Genomic DNA, 26,322 nt, shown 5'->3' with positions numbered 1-26,322 from the left:
AACAAATCAGCAGACCATTAAAATGTACAGCATTAGGAAAGAAAAACCCACACAGACTAAATGTACGATACATAAACAGTTGTACAAATGTAACAAGAATCACTTGTCAGGATAATGTAGCAGATTTCAGATGCTTTAATATGTCTTGCAGTCGCTTACAGGTGGTGGCAGCCTGACAGTTCTTGGACAGAAACTGTAGTTTAGTCATGAAGTCTGGGTCTGCTTTCCAGATGACTGTTGCATTAAAGATGCCAATGTGACATTTTGTATTTCCTGTATGTGTGGAAAAGCACCGTCTGTTTCACCAGCCTTTACAGTCAACACCGTGGAACTGCCACACCAGACCATGATGCAGTTGCTCAGTATTATTCCCACTATACCTTCTAGGTGGGTTTGTGTTGTGTGGATAGATAGAGAGACTAAAACTTCTGTGGAACTAAACTGATGTGGGTTCTTTTGTGCATTAATGCACATTAGTTTTAGTTATTGGGATTTGGATGCTTAGAGTACCTCACAGCCATCATTAGCTGTATCAGCCACAATGGCCTGCAGATGTTGCTGTTGGCCCATGCTGCTCAAAGTTCAAAATGTATTATTATCATATTTGCATCAACTTGTGTGAAGTAATGTGAAAGTCTATTTTTTTAAGCCTATTTCTATCAAACACAAAATCAACAATCCACACTGCCACATGACATGGTTTTCAAAACAGTATTTTCACTTTATTGTTTCACTAAAAGCACACTTTATATTCAAAATGACATTTTAATGTAATTTTAACCCTCAACAACAATGTACCGGTTTTGCCCCTTTTCTTTGTCAAAATCAGAACTTTGTATCAAACATCTGACATTAGTGCTTGCATATGAATGTCAGAACAGTAATATGTTAATTTCAGACCATTTCCCAAATTGGAACAGGATTCCATTTATATTTTTAAGAAAGATACTCATCATTCTTGGGTAATAAGATCTTCATTTTCCTTTAATGGTCTATGCTTATGATCTTTAAAAGTTTCTAGACCTGTAACAGAGATGCTTGCAAGTCACTTTTTGCAAATGTCACATCACACGTCACTTTTTGCAAGTACGAGTCAAATCTCAAGTCTCCGAGCTGCAAGTCTGTATCAAGTCACAAGTCTTTGAGGTGCAAGTCCGAGTCAATTTACATGTCTCTAAGGTGCAAGTGCGAGTCAAGTCACAAGTGTCTGAGCTGGAAGTCCAAGCCAATTTACAAGTTTCCGAACTGCAAGTCCAAGCCAATTTACAAGTTTCCGAACTGCAAGTCCAAGCCAATTCACAACTTTTTGAGTTGCAAGTCCAAGTCAATTCACAAGTCTTTGAGCTGCAAGTGTGAGTCAAATCATACAGTAAATCTCTGAGCTGCAAGTCCAAGCCAACTTTCAAGTCTCTGAGCTGTAAGACTTAGTCAAGTTTCAAGTCTCCAAGCTAATGTCAAAGCTAAGTCACAAGTCTTAGCTAAAGTCCATGACAAGTCTCAAGTCACTGATCTGCAAGTCTGAGTCAAGTCACAAATCTCTCAGCTGGAGTCTGAGTCATGTCTCAAGTCCTAATTTATTATAGTGTTTGTTCATGAGGGGCTTTTTATTTATCTTTTATGCTTGTCAGTGTATCATTGCAACTCACCTCACAGGCAGTAGAAAGCTCTAAAAGATTCAAACTGCATCTTTAAAAACCGAGTATAGTTTTTATACTTGTTGTTTTTTTTGTTTTTGTTTTTTAATTTGTCTATTGATGCTTGCAATACTGATACCTGAAACTTGATCCTAGGGCACAAAATATTTTTTTTTAAAAAAGGTCAAAAAAATTAGATCACATCATATCACTATTACTACTGAGATAATTCATTTAAAGTGCAGTCCAGTCCATGTGGCTAACTGAGTATTATTTTTTTCTCATTGAACATATTATAAAACACAAAACATCTGTTTTTTTTAAAAATGAAATTCTACAAAGTTGTATTGTACTGTACATTAACTGCAGGACTCTTCATGGTTAATGCATGTGCCACTCTGAACGCCTTTACTAAGAGCGTAGCTAGCACATTTGCCATTAACATTGCCTGTTCCTTAATAAAAGGAATAAACAAATAGCACAAGAGGTGTTGCAGGAAAGACTGTCAAATATATGGAGGCAGAGTAAGCTTGCAAGGTAACTATCCACAGTCTCTGGTGTCCATTCATGTGGTGGGTAACAGTACCTCATTGTCTTTTTTTTGTTTGTTTGTTTGATCTTTTACTAAAAAACAGAAATGAATTGGCTCCTTTGAGTAGGAAGTCCCGCCTCCTCAGCACTGCTCAGCCTCAATAAAGCCATCCTTTTCATGAAACCCAAGTTCAACCTCAGCGTAGCTGGAATGGCAACCCTGATTGCGAAACTTCATGGACGGCCAATAGTTATTGGTTCGGCGCTACAAATGAACAGAACAGTTACACTTTAATATACAACTCATCAGTGCCATTGTGTTATCTTGTTCCACCACAGAGCAATTGAATTGTCAAATCTGATTGTATTTTTAATGTGAAAATATATTAGTTAGATTTACCTGCATGAGGTAGAATGGAGGGGCGACAGTTGGGTGTGTGTTTATATAGTACACAGCCAGCAGGGTCAAGAAGACCAGTAAGACCAGGGCTGCCACTACACCCGCAATAATTGCAGTATGTTCTGGAGGCTCCTCCTCACCAGAAGTACCCTTCTGCAAATCTGAGAAGTCATGATTGGAAAAAAGATCAAAAAGAGCTAGAGTTGTCAAAGAATATGCTGATAAGTAGAAGATGTAAATGTTCTTTATCCATAACGTTGAACTGCCAAAAAAGCACAAAAGATTAAGCACAGTAACAAAGATTAAGACAGCAAGTCAGCCACTCGGACACTAAGCAGCTTATATACACACACTGGCCACTTTATAAGGAACACATGTACACTTACTCATGAGCAATGTAGAAACCAACAGTGCATAAAATCATGCAGCAAAAGGTCAAGAGATTTAGTTAATTTTTACTTAAATGCAGACATTTAAAGATTGGAAAAATGTAGCAGGCTCTGATGAATAGCGATTTCTGATTGCTGTGACATGCAGATGCTAGGGTCAGAATTTGGCATCACCAGCATGAATCCATGTACCCAACCTGTCTTGCGTCAAATGTTTCATTTGCACATACTGGGCCCCTTTATACAAATTGGGCATCATTGGAATGGCCCTTTATGGCCACAGTTTACCCATGTTATAATGGCTACTTCCAGCATGTCACAAAACACAAGTCGTCTCAAACCGGAGCCATGAACATAACACTGAGGTCAGTGTTCTTCAGTGGCCTTCCCACTCACCAGATCTAAATCCAATAGAGCACCTCTGGGATGGAGTAGAATGAGAGAGATTCACAGCAAGAATGTACAGCAGATAAAGCTTAAGCAATTACATGATTCACTCATGTCACTATGGACAAGAATTGCAAAGGATTTTTTTTTTTTCAACACCTTATGGAATCCATGCCACAAGACTTGAAGATGTTCTGAGAGCAAAGGTTGGTTCTAGCCAGTATAAGTACGGCGTTCCTAATAAAGTAGCCAGCGAGATTAGAAATACATGTAGTTTTAGCCAAATGATACTCTGTTTAGAAGAGTGAATACTGAAATGCAGTTAGGGAAGTGAGTGCATTTTAAATCACTCAGTCTTCCTGCATCCAAAATGCTTATTTGTGACAGAGTGTAGATATAAACTATGGGTGAGAATTAAAAAAAAATAAAAAACAGCCACTGAACTATATTAGGCTACACACATAGACCAGTGATATCAGCCATCAGAAAATGTTTTTTAACAGGTCAGAACACAAGTTGTATAAATTTTATAAATTAAAAAAATTGTACTCAACCACTTTGGTACTACAAAGATTTAATTCCTATTTAATTAGAAAGACTAACACATTGGCCGACTCACCATTATCATGGTGGTGAAAGAGAAGTTTGGTGTCGTCTGCAGGGACAGAATGTCGTGAGATGGCAGGACAGAGGCAGAGGCAAGAACAGCACAAGAGCAGTTTTAGCAAAAGCGCCCATGCAAGATGAATTCAACAGACAAGGGACAAGCACCTCTCACATGTTAATGCACAACCTGTCAGATTTCATACAGCCAACACCTGCCAGTAAGTATTATTTCAAGCACCTTGTGCATAATATATTTAATAATAATAATAATATTAATAATAATAATACATGGTGTCCTAAAGGTCTCCATACATAGGGAAAAGTAAGACTTTTTAGCCATTTATCTTCCAATTTTTTTCATACTTAGTTTATATATTTCAGATTGCCTTTAAAAATGGCTTTGACAAAAGAGGAATGTATTGAAATCATTCTCATGGCTGGATCGGGAAGCTGTTACCAGGTTGAAATGGATTTTAACAGGAAACATGGCAAGCACATCACGCTTATAAACAAATTCAATATGACTGGAAGTTGTGGACCAACCGAGAAGTGGACGTCCACGAACATCCACTGACGAAAGCTCAACCAACGAGGTGCTGGCGAACATAGTCCCCTATGTATGGAGACTTTTGGGACACCCTGTACTTATATATGCACTTGATCAGACACAGTGATTAAAAGTATATACTCGTGAACAAGTAATCGAAGAGGAGCTTTTATTTAGCAGCAATTGATGGCATTTAAATACAGACCAGTCTGATAATATCTAATATAATATATTAATCAGCAGGATATGACCCCATGAAAAGAACTGCTTCAAATACACTGCATGGCATGTGTGAATGTGGCATATAGTGTAAGTTTGCGTAGGATGAGATGACTCACCCTCAGTGACAGGGCTGCCTGGCCTAGCTGCAGGGGACTGTGTAGCGGCAGGAACCGGAGAGCTGAATGGACTCATCGAGCTGTCTGAACCTCCCTGACTGTAATCTTCACATGTGTCCTCCTTCGCCTAACATAAAAAAAAATGGATCATAGACTTTTAATCATTCTTCAGTTGCAAATTGTAATGTCTTATTCCTATATATACAGTGGTGCTTTAAAGTTTGTGAATAAAAAAAACCCAGTTAAACAAATGCAACAAAAATATTATACTTGGTCATTTACTTATCGTGGAAAATGATCGAATATTATAGTATGAGAACGTTTGCTTTCACTAACTGGTGTGACCCGCTTGTGCAGAAATAACTGCAACTAAACATTTTTGGTAACTGTTGATCAGTCCTGCACATCGGCTTGAAGGAATTTTAGCCCGTTCCTCACTACAGAACAGCTTCAACTTTGGGATGTTGGTGGGTTTCCTCACATGAACTGCTTGCTTTCCACAACATTTCTATTGGATTAAGGTCAGGACATTGACTTGGCCATTACAAAACATTAACTTTATTCTTCTTTAACCATTCTTTGGTAGAATGACTTGTATGCTTTGGGGTGTTGTCTTGCTGCATGACCCACTTTTTCTTGAGATTCAGTTCACAGAAAGTTGTCCTGACATTTTTCTTTAGAATCTCTGGTATAATTCAGAATTCATTGTCTATCAGTGATGGCAAGCCTTCCCCGCCCAGATGCAGCAAAACAGGCCTAAATCAAGATACTACCACCAGCATGTTTCACAGATGGGATAAGGTTCTTATGCTGGAATGCAATGTTTCCCTTTCTCGAAACATAACGTTTCTCATTTAAACCAAAAATTCTATTTTGGTCTCATTCATCCACAAAACCTTTTTCCAACAGCCTTCATGCTCGTCCATGCAATCTTTATCAAACTGCAGAGAGACAGCAATATTGTTTTTAGGGAGCAGTGGCTTTCTCCTTGCAACCCTACCATGCCAACCATTGTTGTTCAGTGTTCTCCTGATGGTGGACTCATGAACATTACCATTAGCCAATGTGACAGAGGCTTTTAATTGCTCAGAAGTTACCCTGGGTTCCTTTGTCACCTCGTAGACTATTACACGTCTTGCTCTTGGAGTGATCTTTGTTAGTCGACCCCTCCTGGGGAGGGTGACAATGGTCTTAAATTTCCTCCGTTTGTATATACATAGTCTGTCTGACTGTGGATTGGTGGAGTCTAAACTCTTTAGAAATGGTTTTGTAACCATTGAGCCTGATGAGCATCAACAACTCTTTGTCTGAGGTTCTCAGAAATCTCCTTTGTTCGTGCCATGAGACACTTCCACAAACATGTTTTGTCAACGTTGTCAGACGTTGATATATCCCTGTTCTTTAAATAAAACATGGTGCTCACTTACACCTGATTGACATCCCATTGATTAAAATCACCTGACTCTAATTTCACCTTCAAATTAAACCGCTAATCCTAGAGGTTCACATACTTTTGCCACTCACAGTTATACTGGATCATTTTCCTCAATAAATAAATGGCCAAGTATAATATTTTTGTCTCATTTGTTTAATTGGGTTCTCTTTGCCTACTTTAAGGATTTCTGTGAATATTTGATGATGTTTTAGCTCATATTTATACAGATATATAGAAAATTCACAAACTTTCAAGCACCACTGAGTTCTGGATTTTAAGGTACCATGTATTAACAGTACTTTTAATATTTAAATCCCTTCTACACTCTCACCTTTGACATCTTCCCAAAGAACTTTGTCAACAATATTGCTGGTATTAACTTATTTTCTGTTAAATTGTAATTACAACATAATTACAAACGTCTAAATTCTAAAAAGAGTGGATGTGTAACATATTTAAAATTGTAATCATCATATGAAATACAGAATCTAAGTTTTTTATGTTATAATGATTAAGGGTAAATTTTGTGATTTCTTTTTCTTTCCGCAATAACAAATATGCAGTAATTCTTCCAAAAGAACAATGTATATTCCTCACCTTAAATTAAGGAATAAAACACATCAGGAAATGCTGTTCTAAGAAAATAATGAACAACAGGGTGGTGTGATCCCTAAAGTTATTATTTTTTAATAACAGCACACCCGAAGGGTTTTTTTTTATACCACTCAAATACCACAGCAATTTGCCAACAATAATTCTTTTTATTAATAAAAAATTATACTTAACACATCATACGAAACAAATCAGTTCCTGTTATCCTTTACCTTATAGCAGCTATAAACATTCACTCTCTCACCAATCTCACAGCTTGTCATGTTACTCATTTCACATTCTCATACATTTCACATACTCATTCTCATTTCAGAACTACATTACGTCATATGTATGTAATATGTATGTGACAAAAAAAGAACCTTGAACCTCAAAAACTAGAAAGCAAAAAGAGGCTTCCATAAATGTTAAATAAATGTCTCATTACAGAAAACGTCACCAGATCAACAATTAAATGTTCCCCCCCCCCATTATTTCTTAAATAACGAGATCTTTAAAAAAAAAAAATCAGTTTATTATCAGTATTAGATTATGCAGGGTGTCTGTCATATTACTAATTCAACAGGTTACTAATGCAACAGAATTGGGCCTCTTAGTTCCAGTGAAGGGAAACTTCAATGCTACGGCACACAGCAAATCGTTTCCAACTTTGTGGCAACAATTTAGGAAAGGCCCACATATGGGTGTAATGGTCAAGTGTCCACAAACATTTGGACATATAGTGTACAACATCCATCCATCCATGCATTTTCTGTTCTATTTCTGTAAAGAATGTAATAAAAATGACTAACACATTCATTATTGTTATTATTATTATTATTATTATTATTATTATTGAGTAATAAACAAATTAATATGAAGCAAACGTCAACACAGTTTTCCACATATCCCTCATATTCTTTTTCATTTTAGAGAACACCCATGGTTTTCGTGCAATCAAGAGAAACAACAATTCAAATATTTTGTTTCTGTAATCATGTGAAAATCTTTTGGAAAGTACAACAAAAATTAGTTCAAGAACAAGAAAAATATATTCAGCTGGTGAGTGGGAATGTGGTGGTCAGGTATTTTGTACCTCCTCTGAGCAGCTAAATTCAAGCCATTCTTGTCTATGCCGGTCTATCCCATCTGAACACCTGAAAACATACAAACACACACACACAGAATTGTACAAGTACATTGCCATATAAACCTATAACCAATATCATTTGTGTAGATGGTACCTCTGCAGGATGTTGCACCAGCTGCAGCCCGTGGTGAGGTTGGAGTGGAGACACTGGTCGCAGTTGGTGTGTTGGAGGCAGGCTGAAGTGCATCAACATGGAAGGAGCGCAAAGAAAACATTGCCAAAGCACAAAGACATCTCTATGGACCATAATTTTATAAGCGGTCCATAATCTGTGTTTGTTTCACTAAGTAGACATTGGATTTTATATCAATAAAATATATACAGTGCCCTCTACTAATATTGGCACCCTTGGTAAATATGAGCAAAGAAGGCTGTGAAAAAACTGTCTTTATTGTTGAACCTTTTGATCTGTAAATTTGGGAGAAATTTAGCCAAAAAGTTGAGAAAATACTTATAAAAACTTATCTGACTTCATGTTAGATATTACAGTAGGATAAATGTAATGTTGGTGATGTACACCAACCCCTCACTCACTAGGTAACGGGCTGAACACAAATGCAGAGCGGTTTACAATCTCAGTGGTGTTGACTTCAACCCGATGATATTCGTAGATCGTCCTCCTTTTCGAATCTGCTTATGTAAGAATAAAATACTATTACTGATATTAGGAATAACACTATATTTATGAGAATAAGGGGGTTTGAAAAGATGCTCAAAAGAGATTTGAAAAGAACTAACCTGGGGATTGTGGGGAAGGAATAAAGGCCATGAAGGCATCAGACAGACCAACTTTCACTGGATGCTCAGTAGAATTGATCTTTACCACCGGTAAAGGTACCTAACAACAGACAACATCCCAGAGGATGGGAACTGTATGTGCAAAATCCTGTGTTAAGGACTTAGTAATAAATTTGCAGCCAGAAAGTGCAGTGTTAATCACTTGACATATTTACTATAAATATGGCAGAAACAAGTATGCAATCCACATATCTTTCTAGCCATGCTACAACACTAGAATTTGTTGGAATAAGTAGACCAACATCTTAAGATCAGGTCAGGGGAAGGCCTAGAATTGGTTTTCAGTCTTGGACTGAACCTGGAACATTCCAGGTTATATTTAAGTTCAAGTTCCTGACACAGAGCCCTAATATTTTGCTGCCAAGTGTTCTTACAATGTTTTCTCATGTTTCCTGGCTCTCTGTTATTTATTTTGCTTCAGGCATTCTGACCATGTCCCACAGAACTCACGTCTCTGTAGCCAAAAACAATGGTCCCATTGCGGTGAAGAGCGGCCTGGAAGGTGAAGGCTCCCTCTGCCTCCCTGCCCTGAAGCCTCACCTTATCCCACTGCACGACAAACACCTCACCTGGAGAACCAGGAGTCAAAGGTCAGGTAAGAGGTCAAAGCTGCAAGCTGTCTAGTTGACATCACTCACCATTGTCCAGGTAGCACACAGTGGAGTTCCTGGAAAAACTGGGGTCAAAGTTGGCCATGAGAGGCGCAATGTACTGGGTGGCCGTCAGCATGCGATGCGTAATCTCTCCAGTGAAAATGAACCCTAAAAACGGATAAGAGTTCAAAATCAGAACCACGAATAGTAAGAATGGTCCATTGTGAGTCATATCTGATGACTGACAGTGGCTAAACAGGCTAGAATCTCTTTTATATCTTGTACTAAAGATTTTTCTATTATATCCCACTGTGGTAAGATTCCATTTCCTCTCAGTGATACGAAAATAATTATGAAAGTTAATTAGTCGGGCAGATCTAGGATGCATGAAGCCGCAGCCAGGCAGAGTTATGGTCACCGTTCTCATCAGTGAAATATATGAGAGACCAAATCTGTAATTAACAAAGCCTTCCTCATTAGTGCTCCATTTTCCTGATGCTAATTTAAGAAGCAGCAGACCATTAGATATTTAGATGACCATTAGAAAATTTCCATAGATGAAGTTAAACTGTTAAAAGACAAAAAAGAATTGACCTTCTCTTTCTATAAAGCAAGATGGTTTGACTCATGCACAAACATAGCCTTTGGACTTTCAGACTAGTGTGCTCTGGGTTCTGCAACAAACCAATAGGACAGTGACCTAATATATGGGAGACAAGAGAAGCTACAAGTGACTGTGTGTGTCCTACCTCCAGTTGCTATGGTGATTTGCCTCACTTGATGTCCATAGAAGGGGAAATCGAAGGAAAGGGCCACCCGCTGGATACAGAGAGTGCGGGGGAGAAAGTAAAACAGGAAAAGTGGGAATAAATGTTAAAATGCTCAATAAAGAGATAATTATAATGGGGCGGGGGGGGGGTGTTTTCTTGTGCTGATAACTACATATACGTACATGACATCCATTTATAGACCTATAAATGCTTTTTTTTAAGGTGTAGATATGTGTGTGTGTGTGTGTGTGTATCAGTGCATGTTTCTTACCGCTGCCTGTCGGTGTGTGTTGGACAGGATGCCGTGCACCCTGACTTGACCCTCCTGGACTGAATTCAGGTCCACCCAGAGCTCCTGAGTTCGTCTGTCACTGGGGCCAAAGCTACGCCATGAGTAATATTTTTGAGTGTCCTCCTAAGAGAGGGAAGAAAGATGAGAAAATGCAAGAAGAAGATAAAACAACAGGAAAAATGACAACCTGAACAGTGGGGTTTTGACCTGATGTGATACACTCTGGCACTACTTTCACACCGTGACGTGTGATAAGCCATGACAACAAATGGTTTAATCATGACAGCTGAAGAGAAAGTTTCACTCCTTTTGGATTATTTTCACAGCTGCATCAGAAAGCTATGAATGAAGGCTCTTCATTTTTTAAAAAAATTTTTATTTATAGAGCACATTTAAAACAACAACAGTGGAGTGCATATAAGAATAAAATATCAAAAGATCTGTGAGTCCATTTATATTGAGAACACATTGATCTATTTCAAGAAAACACTGTATTTTCATTTCTCAACTCTTTGTACATATTGTGAGGTTTTTGGATATTCCAGGTTAAGTTTGACTCTGTCTTTCACTCTGTCTTTCTTTCTTTTCTAACGTGTTCTTTATTACTGCTTTTATTGTAATAAAGGCATTTAATCTGTCACCATATTCTGAAGAAATTCTTTCGTCAAGTTAAAAAAGTTACTTACAGACTTACACACTACAGGCTTAAGGCAGAAATGACTAAAGAAAAAAAGATGACAAGACAGAAAAGTTAATACACTAAGATAACATCTCGCAAACCATAACATGATTTATTCATTAATGTGCCTGGAAAAATTCAGCCCACAATTTCAATATCTTATATAACACACCACCATGAATTCTGCTGTTGGATTAATAAACCCAAGAGCCAATGATTACACAGTTTCTAATGCAACAAACGGTTTAAATCAGAGACATGCCGCGAGGTCATTAAAGACATGTGATGGACTGCTAGAAGTTAAGACTTTAAATATATAACATACTATGCACCTTAGTTCACCTGCCAAGAAAGAGAGTGAGGAAAGTGTGTCTGGACTACAAGCAATACACACACACACACACTGTGTTAAAAGTGTTTCCAGTCCAGCTCTCCACTGTGTTATTAATGTATTCTCTAGGTGAAGGTGACAGAGAGGGATGGAGACAGTACAGTGAAGAGGTGTGGGTATCATCGAAAGTAGAGCAGTTAAAAGCAGCCTCTCTCGCACACACACACACACACAACTGCAGCAGTGCTCCAGATAACTACTTACGACCCAGATTCCCTGATACACTCGCCCCAGAATGGCTTCTGTTTCTGGGGAAAGCCTTCAGCTGCAGCAGCTGCCTTCAGCTCCATCCCTGCTCAGCCTCCTGCACAGAGCTCCTCTTTCTCTAGGTGCTTTTGACCAAGAATGTCCATTAAGTTTTAGGGACTGACCATGATACTTCTAAACAAGCCCATAAAACACCCAGAAAAATTGCAGACATGATAATTATGGGGTTTCTTATTTACGGATATTCTAAAAAGGTGCTAAGAAGCATACAAGCATACCAACGTACATTAAGACATCTAACACATTAGAACTCCAGCATGCTTAAAAAAACCCTCCACCGGCAGAACTATTGGCAAATCTGGTTTGAATTTGGTTTGAAGAGTGGGAAGCATAACTCAGTTTATGGAAATCATTCGTGTTCTGTTAGAGATACAAAAAAGCCCAGAGAAGCACTTAAATAAACCCACACATCCGAGGTTGCTGTGAGGTCTCTTTATCCTCCACCCACTGGGATATTTAAAGATCATCAACACATGCTTTCCCCTTCATTCAGTTTAACGTTTTCTCGACACACAGCAGATGAAAAGTACAAAAGGCTTCTATTCATCATGCTGCACACACACGTTGTGGAAATCTTCTGTAACACTTTAAAGCAAATTGGACCTAATCTGTAACTCTCAGTGATGAATGACAGCACTTCCAAATGGTTTGAATGCTGAGCAGTTGTTGAAGCCTCGTGTTATGAATGAATCATTTGGACAAAGTACATGAGCTGAGGAGATTAGTGCAGGTGGCACATGTGAGGACATGCAGCACACCTGCAGCCTGCACGGCTCAATCAACAACACCTGCAGAGGAACGACTAAAGAGTAAGAGCCGCAGAGAAGAGAAGAGAAGAGAAGAAAAGAGAAGAGAAAATGAGGAGAGTAAGAAGAGCAGAGAACACAAAATGAAGAAAAGACAGGGTAAGAAGAGAAAAAGACTACATCAGAGTAAAAGGGAAGAAAAAAGCTTAGGGGAGAGTAGAGGAGAAAAGAAGAAAAAAAAAGAGCGAAGGCGATAAGAGAGGAGGTGAGATCAGATCAGAGTAAAAGAGAAAAAATGAGAAGGAGAAGAGACCAAAGTGAGAAGTGAAAAGAGTAAAACGGAAGAGGACAATGGACAGTAGGAAATGAAGAGAAGAAAAAGAAAAGAAAAGAAGATGAAAAGAAGGATAAGAAGGAGAAAAGAATAGAAAAAAAGAGAAGAGATGAAGATGAAATAAAGGAGAAGATAAGAGAAGAGAAGAGGAAAGAAGAGAAGAAGACAGTAAAGGAGAAGAGAAGAGAAGAGAACGGGTGAAGACGAAATAAAGGAGAAGAGAGGAGAAGAGAAAAGAAAAGAAGGGAAGAGATGAAGACAAAATAAAGGAGAAGAGAAAAGAAGAGAAGAGATTAAATCAAAATAAAACAGAAGAGAAAAGAAGAAGAAAGAGTAAAGGAGAAGAGAAAAAGACAGAGTAAAGGAGAAGATAAGAGAATAAGACTGAGCAAAGGAGAAGAGAAGAAAAGAAGACAGAGTAAAGGAGAAGAGAAGAAGACAGAGTAAAGGAGAAGAGAAGAAGACAGAGTAAAGGAGAAGAGAAGAGAAGAAGACAGAGTAAAGGAGAAGAGAAGAAGACAGAGTAAAGGAGAAGAGAAGAGAATAAGACTGAGCAAAGGAGAAGAGAAGAAAAGAAGACAGAGTAAAGGAGAAGAGAAGAAGACAGAGTAAAGGAGAAGAGAAGAAGACAGAGTAAAGGAGAAGAGAAGAGAAGAAGACAGAGTAAAGGAGAAGAGAAGAAGACAGAGTAAAGGAGAAGAGAAGAGAATAAGACAGAGTTAAGGAGAAGAGAAGAAAAGAAGACAGACTAAAGGAGAAGAGATGAAGACAGAGTAAAGGAGAAGAGAGGAGAAGAAGACAGATTAAAGGAGAAGAGAAGAGAAGAAGACAGAGTTAAGGAGAAGAGAAGAAAAGAAGACAGAGTAAAGGAGAAAAGAACAGAATAAGACGGAGTAAAGGAGAAGAGAAGAAGGAAGATTAAAGGAGAAGAGAACAGAATAAGACAGAGTAAAGGAGAAGAGAAGAGAAGGAGACAGATTAAAGGAGACGAGAAGAGAAGACAGAGTTAAGGAGAAGAGAAGAGAATAAGAGATTAAAGGAGAAGAGAAGAGAAGAGAAGAAGACAGAGTTAAGGAGAAGAGAAAAGAATAGAAGAGAAGAAGACAGATTAAAGGAGAAGAGAAGAAGACAGAGTTAAGGAGAAGAGAAGAGAAAAAGACAGAGTTAAGGAGAAGAGAAGAGAAGAACACAGATTTAAGGAGAAGAGAAGAGAAGAAGACAGAGTTAAGAAGAAGAGAAGAGAAGAGAAGAACACAGAGTTAAGGAGAAGAGAAGAACACAGAGTTAAGCAGAAGAGAAGAGAAGAGAAGAGAAGAGAAGAAGACAGAGTTAAGGAGAAGAGAAGAGAAGAGAAGAGAACTCACCACCACTTTGGTGACGTTGATGGCGAGGCCTCCTCCGTTTGCATCCTGGACTGTTCTGTCCTGTGGACTCTGGCTTGACTCCTGCTGATCTCTCCTGACTCTCTGCACATCTGATTGTCCATGCAATGAATCTGAGAACAGCACAAAACCTTTAAATCCACACAGAATGAAGACCCATGCACAGCTACATAGCTCCCAGTCCGTACCAAAGAACAATTAAGAACTTAAGCATAGCAGTATCGGATTAATGTCATCACTGCTCTTACGAACAAATTCAGAGAGTGCTCAGTTTACAAGTTTGCAATCTTTGGCATTAAACCTGAATGTCTGATTTATAACTTGAAGTACTTTGTTGTTGCAGAGCCACTGAAACTGCTGAGTGTTTTTTTCCCCCCCATGGGCATGTTGTGGATCGAGGAAAGTCTGATGTGTTTGTGTATTTGACAGATTGGAGAGAGAAAAGGAAAAAGATGGAAATAAGACACCCATCTGGTTCAAAACATCTTTAAACACAGCAGAATAGTGTAGTTTAATTAGAATTAGGCTATGCTCGCATTACATATTATTGCTCAATTTTGTTCCTTTTTTGCTCAGATCCAATCTTTCTGCTTTAATGGTTTACATTTGTGTTTGTAAGTGACCTCTATCTGTTTTAATGTGTGCAGATCCCTGCCCTGAAATAACCTGCTTGCACACAGTTTCCAAAATCAGTACTGTGCATGAGTCAGATGCGGCAAGAACAACAAAAACTGTCACATTTGTGAGAAAATCCATCATTGCTATAGTAATAAAATGAACAAACTAGCAGCACAAGCCTTCATTGGAAAAATGATTTGCTCTGTAGGGCAGCTGCAGCTTGTCATCTGTAATATGATTAAGTCGGCCAGATGCAAAGCTTGTGCTGTTGTTGCAACTGTGCATTTCAGAGTGTGCATAGGTGTCAGAGATGAGCCAGCCGTGATACAAAACATTAAAGAGAAAAAAAAAGAAGACTCATTCTGATTGAACAAACACTTGTCAGATGTGTATTTCCAGTTTCTATTCAAAGTTAACTAGTTTGCTAAACACAAACGTGGAGATTTTTCCACCAATGGCTACGCCAAAAAATAAATTCTGCCTGTCTGAACAAAGTCTTAAGCATGTCTCTCTGACATCTTCATCTTTTACTGATAACGACACAGTAGTAATCCTATCACAACCACTCTGGTCAGAGAGTATAAATCTCCCATGCACACTCACACACATAATCATGCAGCACATACAGTGCCCTCCACTAATATTGGCACCTTTGGTAAATATGAGTAAAAAAGGATGTGTACATTTGCCTTTATTGTTTAACCTTTTGTTAAAAAAAATTCACAAAAATACTCTGCTCTGAGGGATATCAAACAATTGCAAACAAAACACAGGTTTATAAAAAAAAATCTGTTAAATATAGGTGAGCAACAGTTATTGGCACTGTATGAATTCACATGAGAAAAATATATTTGAAGTATATTCCCACTGATATTTTACATTTTTTAGTACATCTGGGTGACTAGGAATGGGAAATTGTTCAACCATGACTTCCTGTTTCACAGGGGCATAAATATAAGATAAAACATAGGCCAAATTCCCGTAGTCATTCATAACAATGGGTTAGACCAAGGAATATAGCTGTGATGTGCGGCAAAAGTTGTTGAGCTTCACAAAATGGGGAGTGTCTATAATAAAATAGCACAAACCTTGAAAATGCCAATTTCCACCATCAGGGCAATAATTAAGAAGTTCCAGTTAACTGGAAATGTTATGAATCATCCTGGAATTGGATATGTGTGTATATTGTCTCAATGCGCTGTGTAGAGGATGGTTCGAGTGGCCACAAAATCTCCAAGGATCACATCTGGACAATTGCAGAAGTTTCTTGCGTCTTGGGGTCAGAAAGTCTCCAAAACTACAATCCGAAGTCACCTACATCACCACAAATTGCTTGGAAGAGTTTCAAGAAAAAAGTCCTCTACTCTCATCCAAAAACTCAAGCGTCTTCAGTTTGCCAGACAGTACTGGAACTTCAAATGGGATCGGGTTCTATGGTCAGATGAAACCAAAATAGAGCTTTTTGGCAATAAACACCAGAGCTGGTTTTGGCGCACACAGAGAGGTAGCCATATGGAAAAGTACCTCATGCCCACGGTTAAATATGGTGGTGGCTCTTTAATGTTTTGGGGCTGTTTTTCTGCCAGAGGACCTGGACATTTTGTTAGGATACATGGCATCATGGACTATGTCAAATATCAACAGATATTAAATGAAAACCTGACTGCCTCTGCCAGAAAGCTTAAAATGGGTCATGGTTGGATCTTCTAGCAGGACAATGATCCAAAACACACATCAAAATCAACACAAAAATGGTTTACTGACCACAAAATCAAGCTCCTGCCATGGCCATCCCAGTCCACTGACTTGAAACCCATAGAAAACCTGTGGAGTGAACTGAAGAGGAGAGTCCACCAGCATGGACCTCAAAATTTGAAGGATCTGGAGAGATTCTGTATGGAGGAATGGTCTCAGATCCCTTGCCATGTATTCTCCAACCTCATCAGGCATAATAGGAGAAGACTCAGAGCTGTTATCTTGTATTGACTAAAGTATTGACTAAAAGGTTGCCAATAATTGTTGCACACCTATATTTAACAAAGATTTTATTTGATAAACCTGTGTTTTGTTTACACTTGTCTGATATCCATGACAGCAGATTATTTTTTTGAGAATTATTTGAACAAATGATCAAAAGGTTAAACAATAAAGACAATTTTCACAGTCTTCTTTGCTCATATTTACCAAGGGTGCCAATATTAGTGGAGGGCACCGTACAGGGATTCATCTCTGCAGTTTTTCTGGCAGGCAAAGCCACATTAATCAAATGAATTTCAAAAGTGAACTGAGAAACAGGACCTTGAAAAGACATGTTGCCAAATCATTCTTTCCAGTAATGTGAAAGATATCGCAGAGCTTCACTGGAACAATTTCCAGACCTTATTCTCATGACACATCTGTAATCAAGTGTTGCTGTGCACTCTATCTCATTCTCTTCTTTCTCTTTCATGTATGATGATTATCAAACCACCACCTTACTTTGAAGATAACAATACATCTTTTTGTGAGCATATGTGAGCGGATCAGACCAGGTTAGTGAAAGTGACCCAGTTAGCCATAGCCAGAAAAATTTTGAGCTCTGGCATGAACCTGCTGGGCCACTCATCATGTTTCTATAAAATACTGACTAATGGTGTGTCCTAAAAAAGAGATACTGAAAACTTTCTCTCTGTCCAAAATCTAGATGTCGCATTAATGTCTGGCATAGATGCTTTTTCCCCACCACATCTTTTAAATGTCTTTGTGCTCAAACCATTAGCCTGGACAAAAATGCTGGCTAGATGGACTGAGGGTGACACTGATCCACCCAGCAGTGAGGTAAATGCCAGTGGTGCAAAACAGGCCATTGCTGCCTGAAATAAAAGCCAGAGGAATGGGATTCAATATGCACTTACGTTAAGCAGTGGTCAAGTCTATCACCAAGACTCCATTGGTTTCGTGGATTAAATCAAATCTCCATACTATGTTTAGAGTAATTACAAGTTTTGGATTTCTGATTCAGTACACTTGTACACATATTCACACAAACACACATGCATGTCTTCTGTGAAAGAGATCAGAGTCTGTCGTGTGCTGTTTTTATTTGGCACATGCGGGTTTCCAGAGCTGCATTAAATGCATAGTTCTTTTACAACCACTGCATGAAACAGAAGAGCAAACACAATTCCCATCACATGTCCAGAACATCAACAGACCATGGAGAAAAAAAATAAGTCTCACTCTACGGGAGAGAAATCAAAATAAGGGCAGTGAAGAAGAAAATAAAAAATATGCATGACAAAAAAAAAAAAATTTTTTTTACTTTAGCTGACCATGAAGCCCTGATTCCCAACGTATACATTATAAAAAAAGCAGCAAATATGAGGTAAAGGCCATGAGTAGGATTTTCTTTTCTTTTTTTATGTAGAGAATGATTGAGAGCGAAATGACTCATCATTGTTTTTTTGGCAGTAGAGAATGACTTGGACAAACCACAGGGAGTTTGTTTTTTCAAACAGGTCATAGGTATTAAATTCTCTCATGGTGAAGTTGTTGACAAGACACAAATGGAGATTTTCTCCTCTTCTGTACGGGGACATGTACCAATAAATAAAGGATACATAGAATGAGAGAAGTAATGATGGAAGTGATGATGCGCATCACTACGATCAAAAAAGTGGTACTGTACATGGAGTGTAAAATTCCATCTTATCTACTCACAGTGCAGTCATGGCCGCTCTGATAAACCGTTACACTGGTAAATATTAAACATGCTCAATGTTTACCACTCAACATCCTGGAGCTTGGGTCTAACATGCAATTGTGTGAACCTTGACATCATGCATGAAATACAGATAATCAACGACAAGCTGAACTGTCATTCCCTGTTTGTTTTGATATGAAGTCACATTTGAGGACGGGAAGACCCCAGTTTCTGTTTGTTGGGATCACTGACCAGGACTTGTTGATGAACATTCATGTGCATAATCTGAAAGTGTGGGATGTTTTATTTGAGAAACTTGTAATATTGTGTGGTTTGTTAACTGAAGGTTCATACAGAATGAAAACTCTTGGAGTTACAGTGGCTTTGGAAAGCATTACCCCTACACGTTTTGCACACTTTATTGTATTACAGAGCTTATCTAAAATGGATTCAGTTGACTTTTTCTGACGATTAATCTGCACACACTAATACCATAATGACAAAGCAAAAACACGATTTTAGACATTATTGCAAAATTATTAAAAAAAACAAAAACTGTAATATCTCATTGAGATAAGACCCTTGGCTAACAGACTGCAAATTGAGCTCAGGTGCATCCTGTTTGCTTTGATTATCTTGATTATATGTCTCTATAATTTGACTGGAATCCATCATGGCAAATTCATTTGAATGGTCATGATTTAGAAAGGCAAACACACCTGTGTGTTTAAGGTCTCACAATTCACAGTACTTGTCAAACCTAAAACCAAGCCATGAAGTCCAAGGCATTCTCCTTAGAATGCTCCCAGGAGCACATTAGGCTCCTGAGAGTTATTTCATTGAGACATAGAATAAAGCCTTCTTAGACCTGGCTGCTCAGCCAAACTCAGTAACTAAGCTAGAAGGGAACTGGACCATGAACCAACTCTAACAGAGCTTCAGACATCTTCTGCAGAGATGGGAGAACCTGCCAGAAGGACAACAATCTCAGAAATGCTCCATCAGACCTTTATGGTAGAATGGCTAGAAGGAAGCCATTCCTGAGTAAAAAGCATAAGGCTGCCTGTGTAGAGGTTGCCAAACAGCACTTAAATAACTCCGTGAGCATGAAGATTTTCTGGATTAATGAGTCAAACATTTAACAATTTGGACTGAACTCCAAGTGTTACATCTGGTAAAGGCTTACTGCTTATCAAGTAGCTAATAGATCCCTATGGTGAAGCATTTTGGTGGAAGCAGCATCATGCAATGGGGGTGCATCTCAGCGGCAGGGACGGGGAGACTGGTCAGAATTAAGGGAAAGATTAATACATAAATATTAATAGAGGTCCTTAAAGAACCTCTATTACCTGTTACAGGGTGTACATAACCTCAGACTGGGATAAAGGTTCACTTTTAAGCACGATGAGCCGAAAGAATATAGCCAGGACAGCATAGTAGTGGCTTGGGAACAAATTTCTGAATGTACTTGAGCGGTCAAGCCAAAACCAAGACTTGGCAGATTCACACTTGCTCCCCATCCAATCTGATTGTGCTAGACAGGGGATCTGCTAAGAACAATGTGAGAAAGAGACTTACCAAAGCAGACTCAAAGCTGTAATTGCTGTAAGGGCTAAAATATTGCTGTAAGTACTGAATAAATTGTCTGAGATTTCAGTTTTTGATTTTTAAAAGATTTGCAAAAAACATTTTTTTGCTTTGTCATTATGGCTTACTATGTTTAGATTGATGGCCAAATTGAATCCATTTTAAATTAAATCTATAACACAATAAAGTGTGCAGAAACTGAAGGGGTCTGAATGCTTTTCACAGCTGCTGAAGGACTGCATCAATCTTGTAGTGTGTCCCAGGCTTCAGACAGATGAAGAGAGAGAGTTGGGATGGTGTGTCACTCGGGAGCTGGTTTTAATGATGAGCCTTGTTTGATTTCATAGCCGGAAAAGCTCGGCTATTTCTGCTGCCATGCAACGAAAGCCATCTAATTAGGTCATTTAGACCACATTGCTGTGAGACTAACATACCTGAACGAGACAAATTGGTAGAGCAAGAGAATGTGGGATGACACCGAGTGGAGGAGGAAGACAAGGCTGAAAAGAGAGTGATGAAGGTGTGAAATGGGAGAGGATACAACAGGCAGAAAAGGGAGGAATAGAGAATGGTTAGAAGAGAAACCAATGGAGCAGTCCCAAAACTACTCAATAAATTCAGGCAGAATGGCCATCATAGTAATTCCCCAAACAGCAGTTTCCCCTCGTTGGCCTGCTTATTCACTTTACTTCTCAAATGGAGTAAATACTCAAACCATGACGTATTTCTCATCAGCATCCAGCATAAGTGCTAGATATAAATGCGGATAGGTGACATGTGGCTGTGCGCTGTGTAACCTGCTGAACATATCAAAACGACAGCTTTAGCACTTGCACGGTGCTGAGCTGCTTCAAATGCTTAACAGAAACAAATATTAGCTCAGTGATAAAATACACACAGGAGAAGAGAAGGAAATAGGGCATGTTCAGATGATATTGCACAGACTCACAAACAGACACATTCTCTCTCTCTCTCTCTCTCTCTCTCTCTCTCTCGTTTTCTCACTCACACACACACACCAATTCCCTACAGCCTCAATTCCATCAAATCCTAATTGAATCAAATCAGCAAGGATTATTGCACTTTATTCTCTTGCCAAAAGTCCTTCTTTGTTTCACCAAAAAAAAAAAAAAAAAAAAGAAGAATCACAAATTTCCTGTTGGGACTTTGGGTTGTTTTCGTCCAGTTGTTTTCTCCCTGTTATTTTGCAGTGTCTGTTCTGGGTGCCCTGTTATGCTTAAACTTTGCTGTGGATGTTTGTTTTTTTCCTTTCATCTCCTTAGTCTTAACTCACTTTTAACAGATCATTAGTTATTGTCCTTGCAACAGAGCTCTTGACTGGAACGAGAGAGACAGAGAGAGAGAGAACACGTTTAAGACACTACATTTAAGACACCAGGATTAAAAATCAGTTCAAAGGGGCTTTTGTTGTCTGCATGAATGATATATGGAGTAGCAATGGGTAGTGCGTTACTGTTCTCCAGGGAATAAATTAAAACCATTGTATTCTAGTGAAGTGAATGCTTCCCTGAGGGCGGCATTTTGTCTGCAGATTTAGTCGAAGTGCAAATAATACCAAACATTACAAAAAATAAATGTTATGGGTAGAGCTGTCAAATTTCTTGCATTCATATTTTAATTACTTAAAATGTTTGGTATTTAATTTTAAGTGTGTTTGAGTATAAATTTGTTCTAACATCCCTAAAAAAAATACTATACATTAAGCCTAGTGTTAACCATGATGGATGAAAATGAAAATAAAAGATCATAAAAGCAGCAAATCATCATAAACTAAGATAAATGTAGGATACAGGGGGAAAAAAATTACATACACAAAAATGCACAAAAAATTGTTTTACAATTGTATCTTGGACGCAGAATCTAAACTGCATCAAATCATGAGATGCTTGGAGATTTCAAACTCTAGAATAGAAATGTAAATCCTTCATTAAACTACTGTGTCAAATTGATAAATTAGTCTGGCTGTTCCCTTTAGGTTTATTAGATCACCGGCACACATATTGGAGCCAGTCGTTTGAGTTATAAGCTCCACATGTGTGATTTGTAGCATGCAATAAAGAGGGCCTCCTCTGCATATAGGTGGAAAGATCACAGTTTGGCACTCGGTTTGGACTGTAACCATAGTAACCAATCCCAAACACTTTCAGCTGTGCTGATAAGAGAAAAACAGAAAAGAACTGAAAGATTGAGAGAGCGAGAGAGAGAGAGAGAGAGATAGAGTGAGAGTGAGAGAGAGAGAGAGAGAGAGAGATCATGGCTGGGGTGCGTCATTTGTCTAAGACAGTGCTTTGAATTCAAAGCAGATGAGCTACATGTCATCAAAACCTTTCAAATGTAAAGAATGTACTAAAATGGAAACAGGTGCTCGTGTCAGCTTGTTAAAATTAATTTCTGTATCACAAGACTGGACTTGCATTCCACTGAACATTAATCAAGCAACATGATCCCATATTGGTCACCTCTATGTCACTAAATCTGCAGGAGGAAGTCCCTTTAACCACTTGTTCTAGGGGCTCACTGCTCACTTAATACAGTGTGATCAGGTAACTTTCTAGTGTATGAGAAGAATGTTGGGATACATTTACAAGAAAATATCAGAGTAATTCCATAATTTATGAGAGCTCTCTGGGATAGAGAATGAGACAATGAGAACTGAGACATCACTGAGAATTGAGAATGAGAACTAAGACAGCACTGAGAGCTGAGAATGAGAACTGAGACATCACTGAAAATTAAGACATCACTGAGAACTGAGACAGCAATGAGAAATAAGTCAGAAAGAAAGACTGACAGCAGACTCCCCCCATGCAACAGCAAAAGAAAAGCTGGCCATCACTATTAGGCTGTCCACAGCAACCAAATACACAAGAAATAAAACAAAAGAACAGGATGTTATCCCAACTGTGATCCAAAAATCGCTGTCTCAATTAGGGCAGGATTAACTTTGCACAAGCTGAGTGTGTTGTCACGTGCACAGAACATGATGCCAAAGTAGGTCATATAGGACACGTAGAACATATAGGTCCAGGTGTAGAAGTGGGTCATATAGAACATGCTTTTATATCTAATAAATAACCTGTTATGGTTTGACAACAAATAGATGTGCTGTGTTTTGACTGACAGTTGTTCAGCTGCTTCAAACAGCAACGACTATGTCACATATAGAATAAGAGCACGCAAAATTGAAGATGTACACCCACACGCGCTCTGTGCCTTGTGGGCTCTGTAAGCGTGCTGCATGAGAAGAGAGAGAGGCACAGGAGGGACAGGGGCCAGAGAAAGTGGAGCAGTGCTGCCTAGCAGAGAGAAGAAGAATCAGGACTGCTAAAAATACAGCATCTCCAAGGAGGACCAAAATACACACGCCCACACACACATCCACGCACAGACACAAACACGCGCAGGGTGGGTGTCACGGAAACAAGATCAAGAACATATGTATAAAATGTCCATGCTCATATTTTTTTTTTTTGCTACAGTTACTATAGCAGTAAAAGGACAAACAACAAAGAACACATTGGTTAATGAGCACCAAAAAAAAAAAACATTGGTAATTGGTGTGTTTTAGGGTGAAACCCTAGTTGGGAAATATCTGAGACTGTCTAACTGTAATGAAGTGAGTTTCAGGCAACAAAACCACAGAGGTCACATAGAGGACAGTTAAAAATGCATCCTTAAAGTATGCATTAAAGTAATTATGTGCTAATTGGTTATGTGTAATAAAAGGTTGGGCATTTCTCCCATCCTAATGATAATGTGTTCATAACATTCAGAAAGTCAAGACATTTTAGATTGACAGCTGTGGACCTTCCATCACCAGGTTTGTCAGCAATTTATAAGCAAGTGCGTATTAGAGTATGTGTAGTTTGACACACACACACACACACACACACACACTTGGTTTTATGTGCGTTGAAGTGAGTAACCAGGCCAGTACAGAAAGAACTCGACACAAACAGATGTAGCCCAACTTTCAGCCTGTGGGTTGTCCATTTCCTCTGAGTCATAAGGATCCTCGGGGCAAAACACACAAGTTTACACAAGCATCAGCACCGAGTGTTGCAGTGAAAGGAAACAGATACACACTATTCACAGAACACAGAACTCTCATGTCAGAGTGCGCAAACCCAAAACAAAAAACAGCAGCGCACCATTACCTCAGTAGAGGTTTTTTTAAAAAAAAATCTTTTAAATAACATTTTCTTACTTCATTAATTACACAAACAGAGAGAATTATGGGAACCTTACCCTTCTTGTAAATGTTAACCTGTTGAAAGCTGTGATAAATGTGAGGATATACTTCTGCACATCTTTTAGCATGTGCAGAAGTCTGTCACACGTGTGTGTGTGTGTGTTTATGCAGAAGCTCTTACCTGATAGCTCTTGACTCCAGACTCTGGCAAGCTCTGCCTGGGACAGACAGATGAGCAGCACAGCGCACAGCCCCATGGCCAGCTTTCTCTCAGTCCTTCACTCACTCCTCTCCTCTTCTTCCTCCTCCACTCCTCTTCGTCCTCCTCCTCTCCTGTCTTCTCCCTCCTCGGCTCCTCCCGTGTCACCTTGCTCCTCGTTTCTGTGTACGCTTTTGACAAGCTCTTTTTCTTACTCTACTTTATTTTCTGTCTCTTCCCTCCCTCCGCTCTTCCCCTCCTCTCTCACTCTTTTCCACTTAGGAAAAAAAAAAGGAAACAGATTCTTGCCTTCCGCTTTCACTCTGCTGCTGTGCTTTCTTACTTGGAATTCTCGGATGTTGTAGTCATGGTAATGCGAGAGTTCAAGGCGGGACAGGCAGGCAGACCAGCTGAGAGAAAGAGTTCTCCACCTCCCTGTTCTCTCTCTCTCTCTCTCTCTCTCTCTCTGCCCGCTTTTGAGGGCAGGCAGAGACTACCCCACTTACAAATATTTATATATTTCTGCTTTTCTCTTTCTTTCAAAACAAGACTCTATGAGGGTGGAGCTGTATCTAGTGCCACCTAGTGGAAATTACACCCTATAGGCACACACACACACACACACACACTTTATTTTTGTGACTTTTCAGGACATGATTATATATATGTAGTGTATATATTGTATGTATGTAATTATGTATGTAATATGTATGTAATATGACTTTTCTACACCTAATCCTAAACCTGACCTTAACTGACACACACACACACACATACACACACACACACGCACACACACACACGCACGCACATATCGAACCCTAACCTCAGCAACCAAAAAAAAACTTTTTGGCTTTTTTGGTTTTACAAAATAAAATGTGCAGTTTTTGTTGAAACAAACAAACAAACAAACAAACAAACAAACAAAAAACCAAACAGTCAAAGTCCCCACAATGCTGTCAGACATGCCCAATCTTTCAGATATTCTTACCCTTGTGGGGACATTGGGTCCTTCTCAAGATATAAAATATGTCCCCCTAAACACACACACACACACACACACACACACACACACACACACACACACACACAATTTATAGTGTTTAGACATATTACAGTTTTAATAAAGCTCATCATCCATGCAACCCTGTCTGTATGTTCCCATGAAATCAAACAAAATGTTGCATAGAGGTTTTGAAAATGAAAATCATTCCATTTCGACATGCTATCCAACAATTAAATAAACTCTTCCCATGAGTCTACACGTATGACAGTACAAAAAATGGCCAATGCTAATATTTTTGCACCCTTTCCCTGACCCATAGTCTGTCACTATGGTGAGAACAATACAACAACTCTGTGGAACTTCTCTGAAAGAGCGAGAGGATCAAGTGGAACAACTCGAAAGGATCCCACACAGCTGCCGAGCACCATGAAGTGCCAATACGCCCACAGAGAGATTAGCTTTCCAAAATCAAACCCATGAGGACACACACACACACACACACACACACACACACACACACACGCCATCTCTTTCAGATGCACACACTCTCACAGCTTGTGTTCCCACCGTTCTTGTCGGGATGACTTAACAAGGCCCTGCAGAAGAAAAAAAATTATTTCCTGTCAAAGCTTTGCTAAAACCTCAGTATACACAGCGAATCCAATTTACAGGAAATGTCAAAGTATCTATTGAAAATAATCCATCCCACTTAAACAGATCCTTAATGAATCAAAAGCCCCAAATGATATAGTTTATC

The 26,322-nt window shown here is 38.9% G+C and overlaps 1 protein-coding gene across 2 annotated transcripts; it reads right to left on the bottom strand.

Annotated features, from left to right (window-relative positions):
* Window positions 1-1,794: 1,794 nt before the first annotated feature.
* plxdc1 (plexin domain containing 1) lies at window positions 1,795-25,010 on the bottom strand. 2 transcript variants are annotated; one of them, XM_053639221.1, is made up of 13 exons: window positions 24,542-25,010; window positions 14,243-14,373; window positions 10,441-10,584; window positions 10,149-10,218; window positions 9,445-9,567; window positions 9,257-9,375; window positions 8,747-8,846; window positions 8,543-8,638; window positions 8,103-8,184; window positions 7,955-8,015; window positions 4,833-4,959; window positions 2,566-2,726; window positions 1,795-2,430 (listed from the first exon to the last, which is right to left on the bottom strand). In XM_053639221.1, the coding sequence occupies exons 1-13, from the start codon at window positions 24,615-24,617 to the stop codon at window positions 2,308-2,310; spliced, it is 1,413 nt and encodes a 470-aa protein (XP_053495196.1). In that variant the 5' UTR covers window positions 24,618-25,010; the 3' UTR covers window positions 1,795-2,307. The 2 variants fall into 2 exon arrangements, with proteins under 2 accessions (XP_053495196.1, XP_053495198.1); XM_053639223.1 differs by lacking the exon at window positions 24,542-25,010 and having other exon boundaries at window positions 11,148-14,328.
* Window positions 25,011-26,322: the final 1,312 nt, after the last annotated feature.

Source organism: Ictalurus furcatus, chromosome 13 (genome assembly GCF_023375685.1).
Source record: "Ictalurus furcatus strain D&B chromosome 13, Billie_1.0, whole genome shotgun sequence".
Taxonomy (NCBI): Eukaryota; Metazoa; Chordata; class Actinopteri; order Siluriformes; family Ictaluridae; genus Ictalurus; species Ictalurus furcatus.
This window is presented reverse-complemented; position numbering and strand designations above follow the sequence as displayed.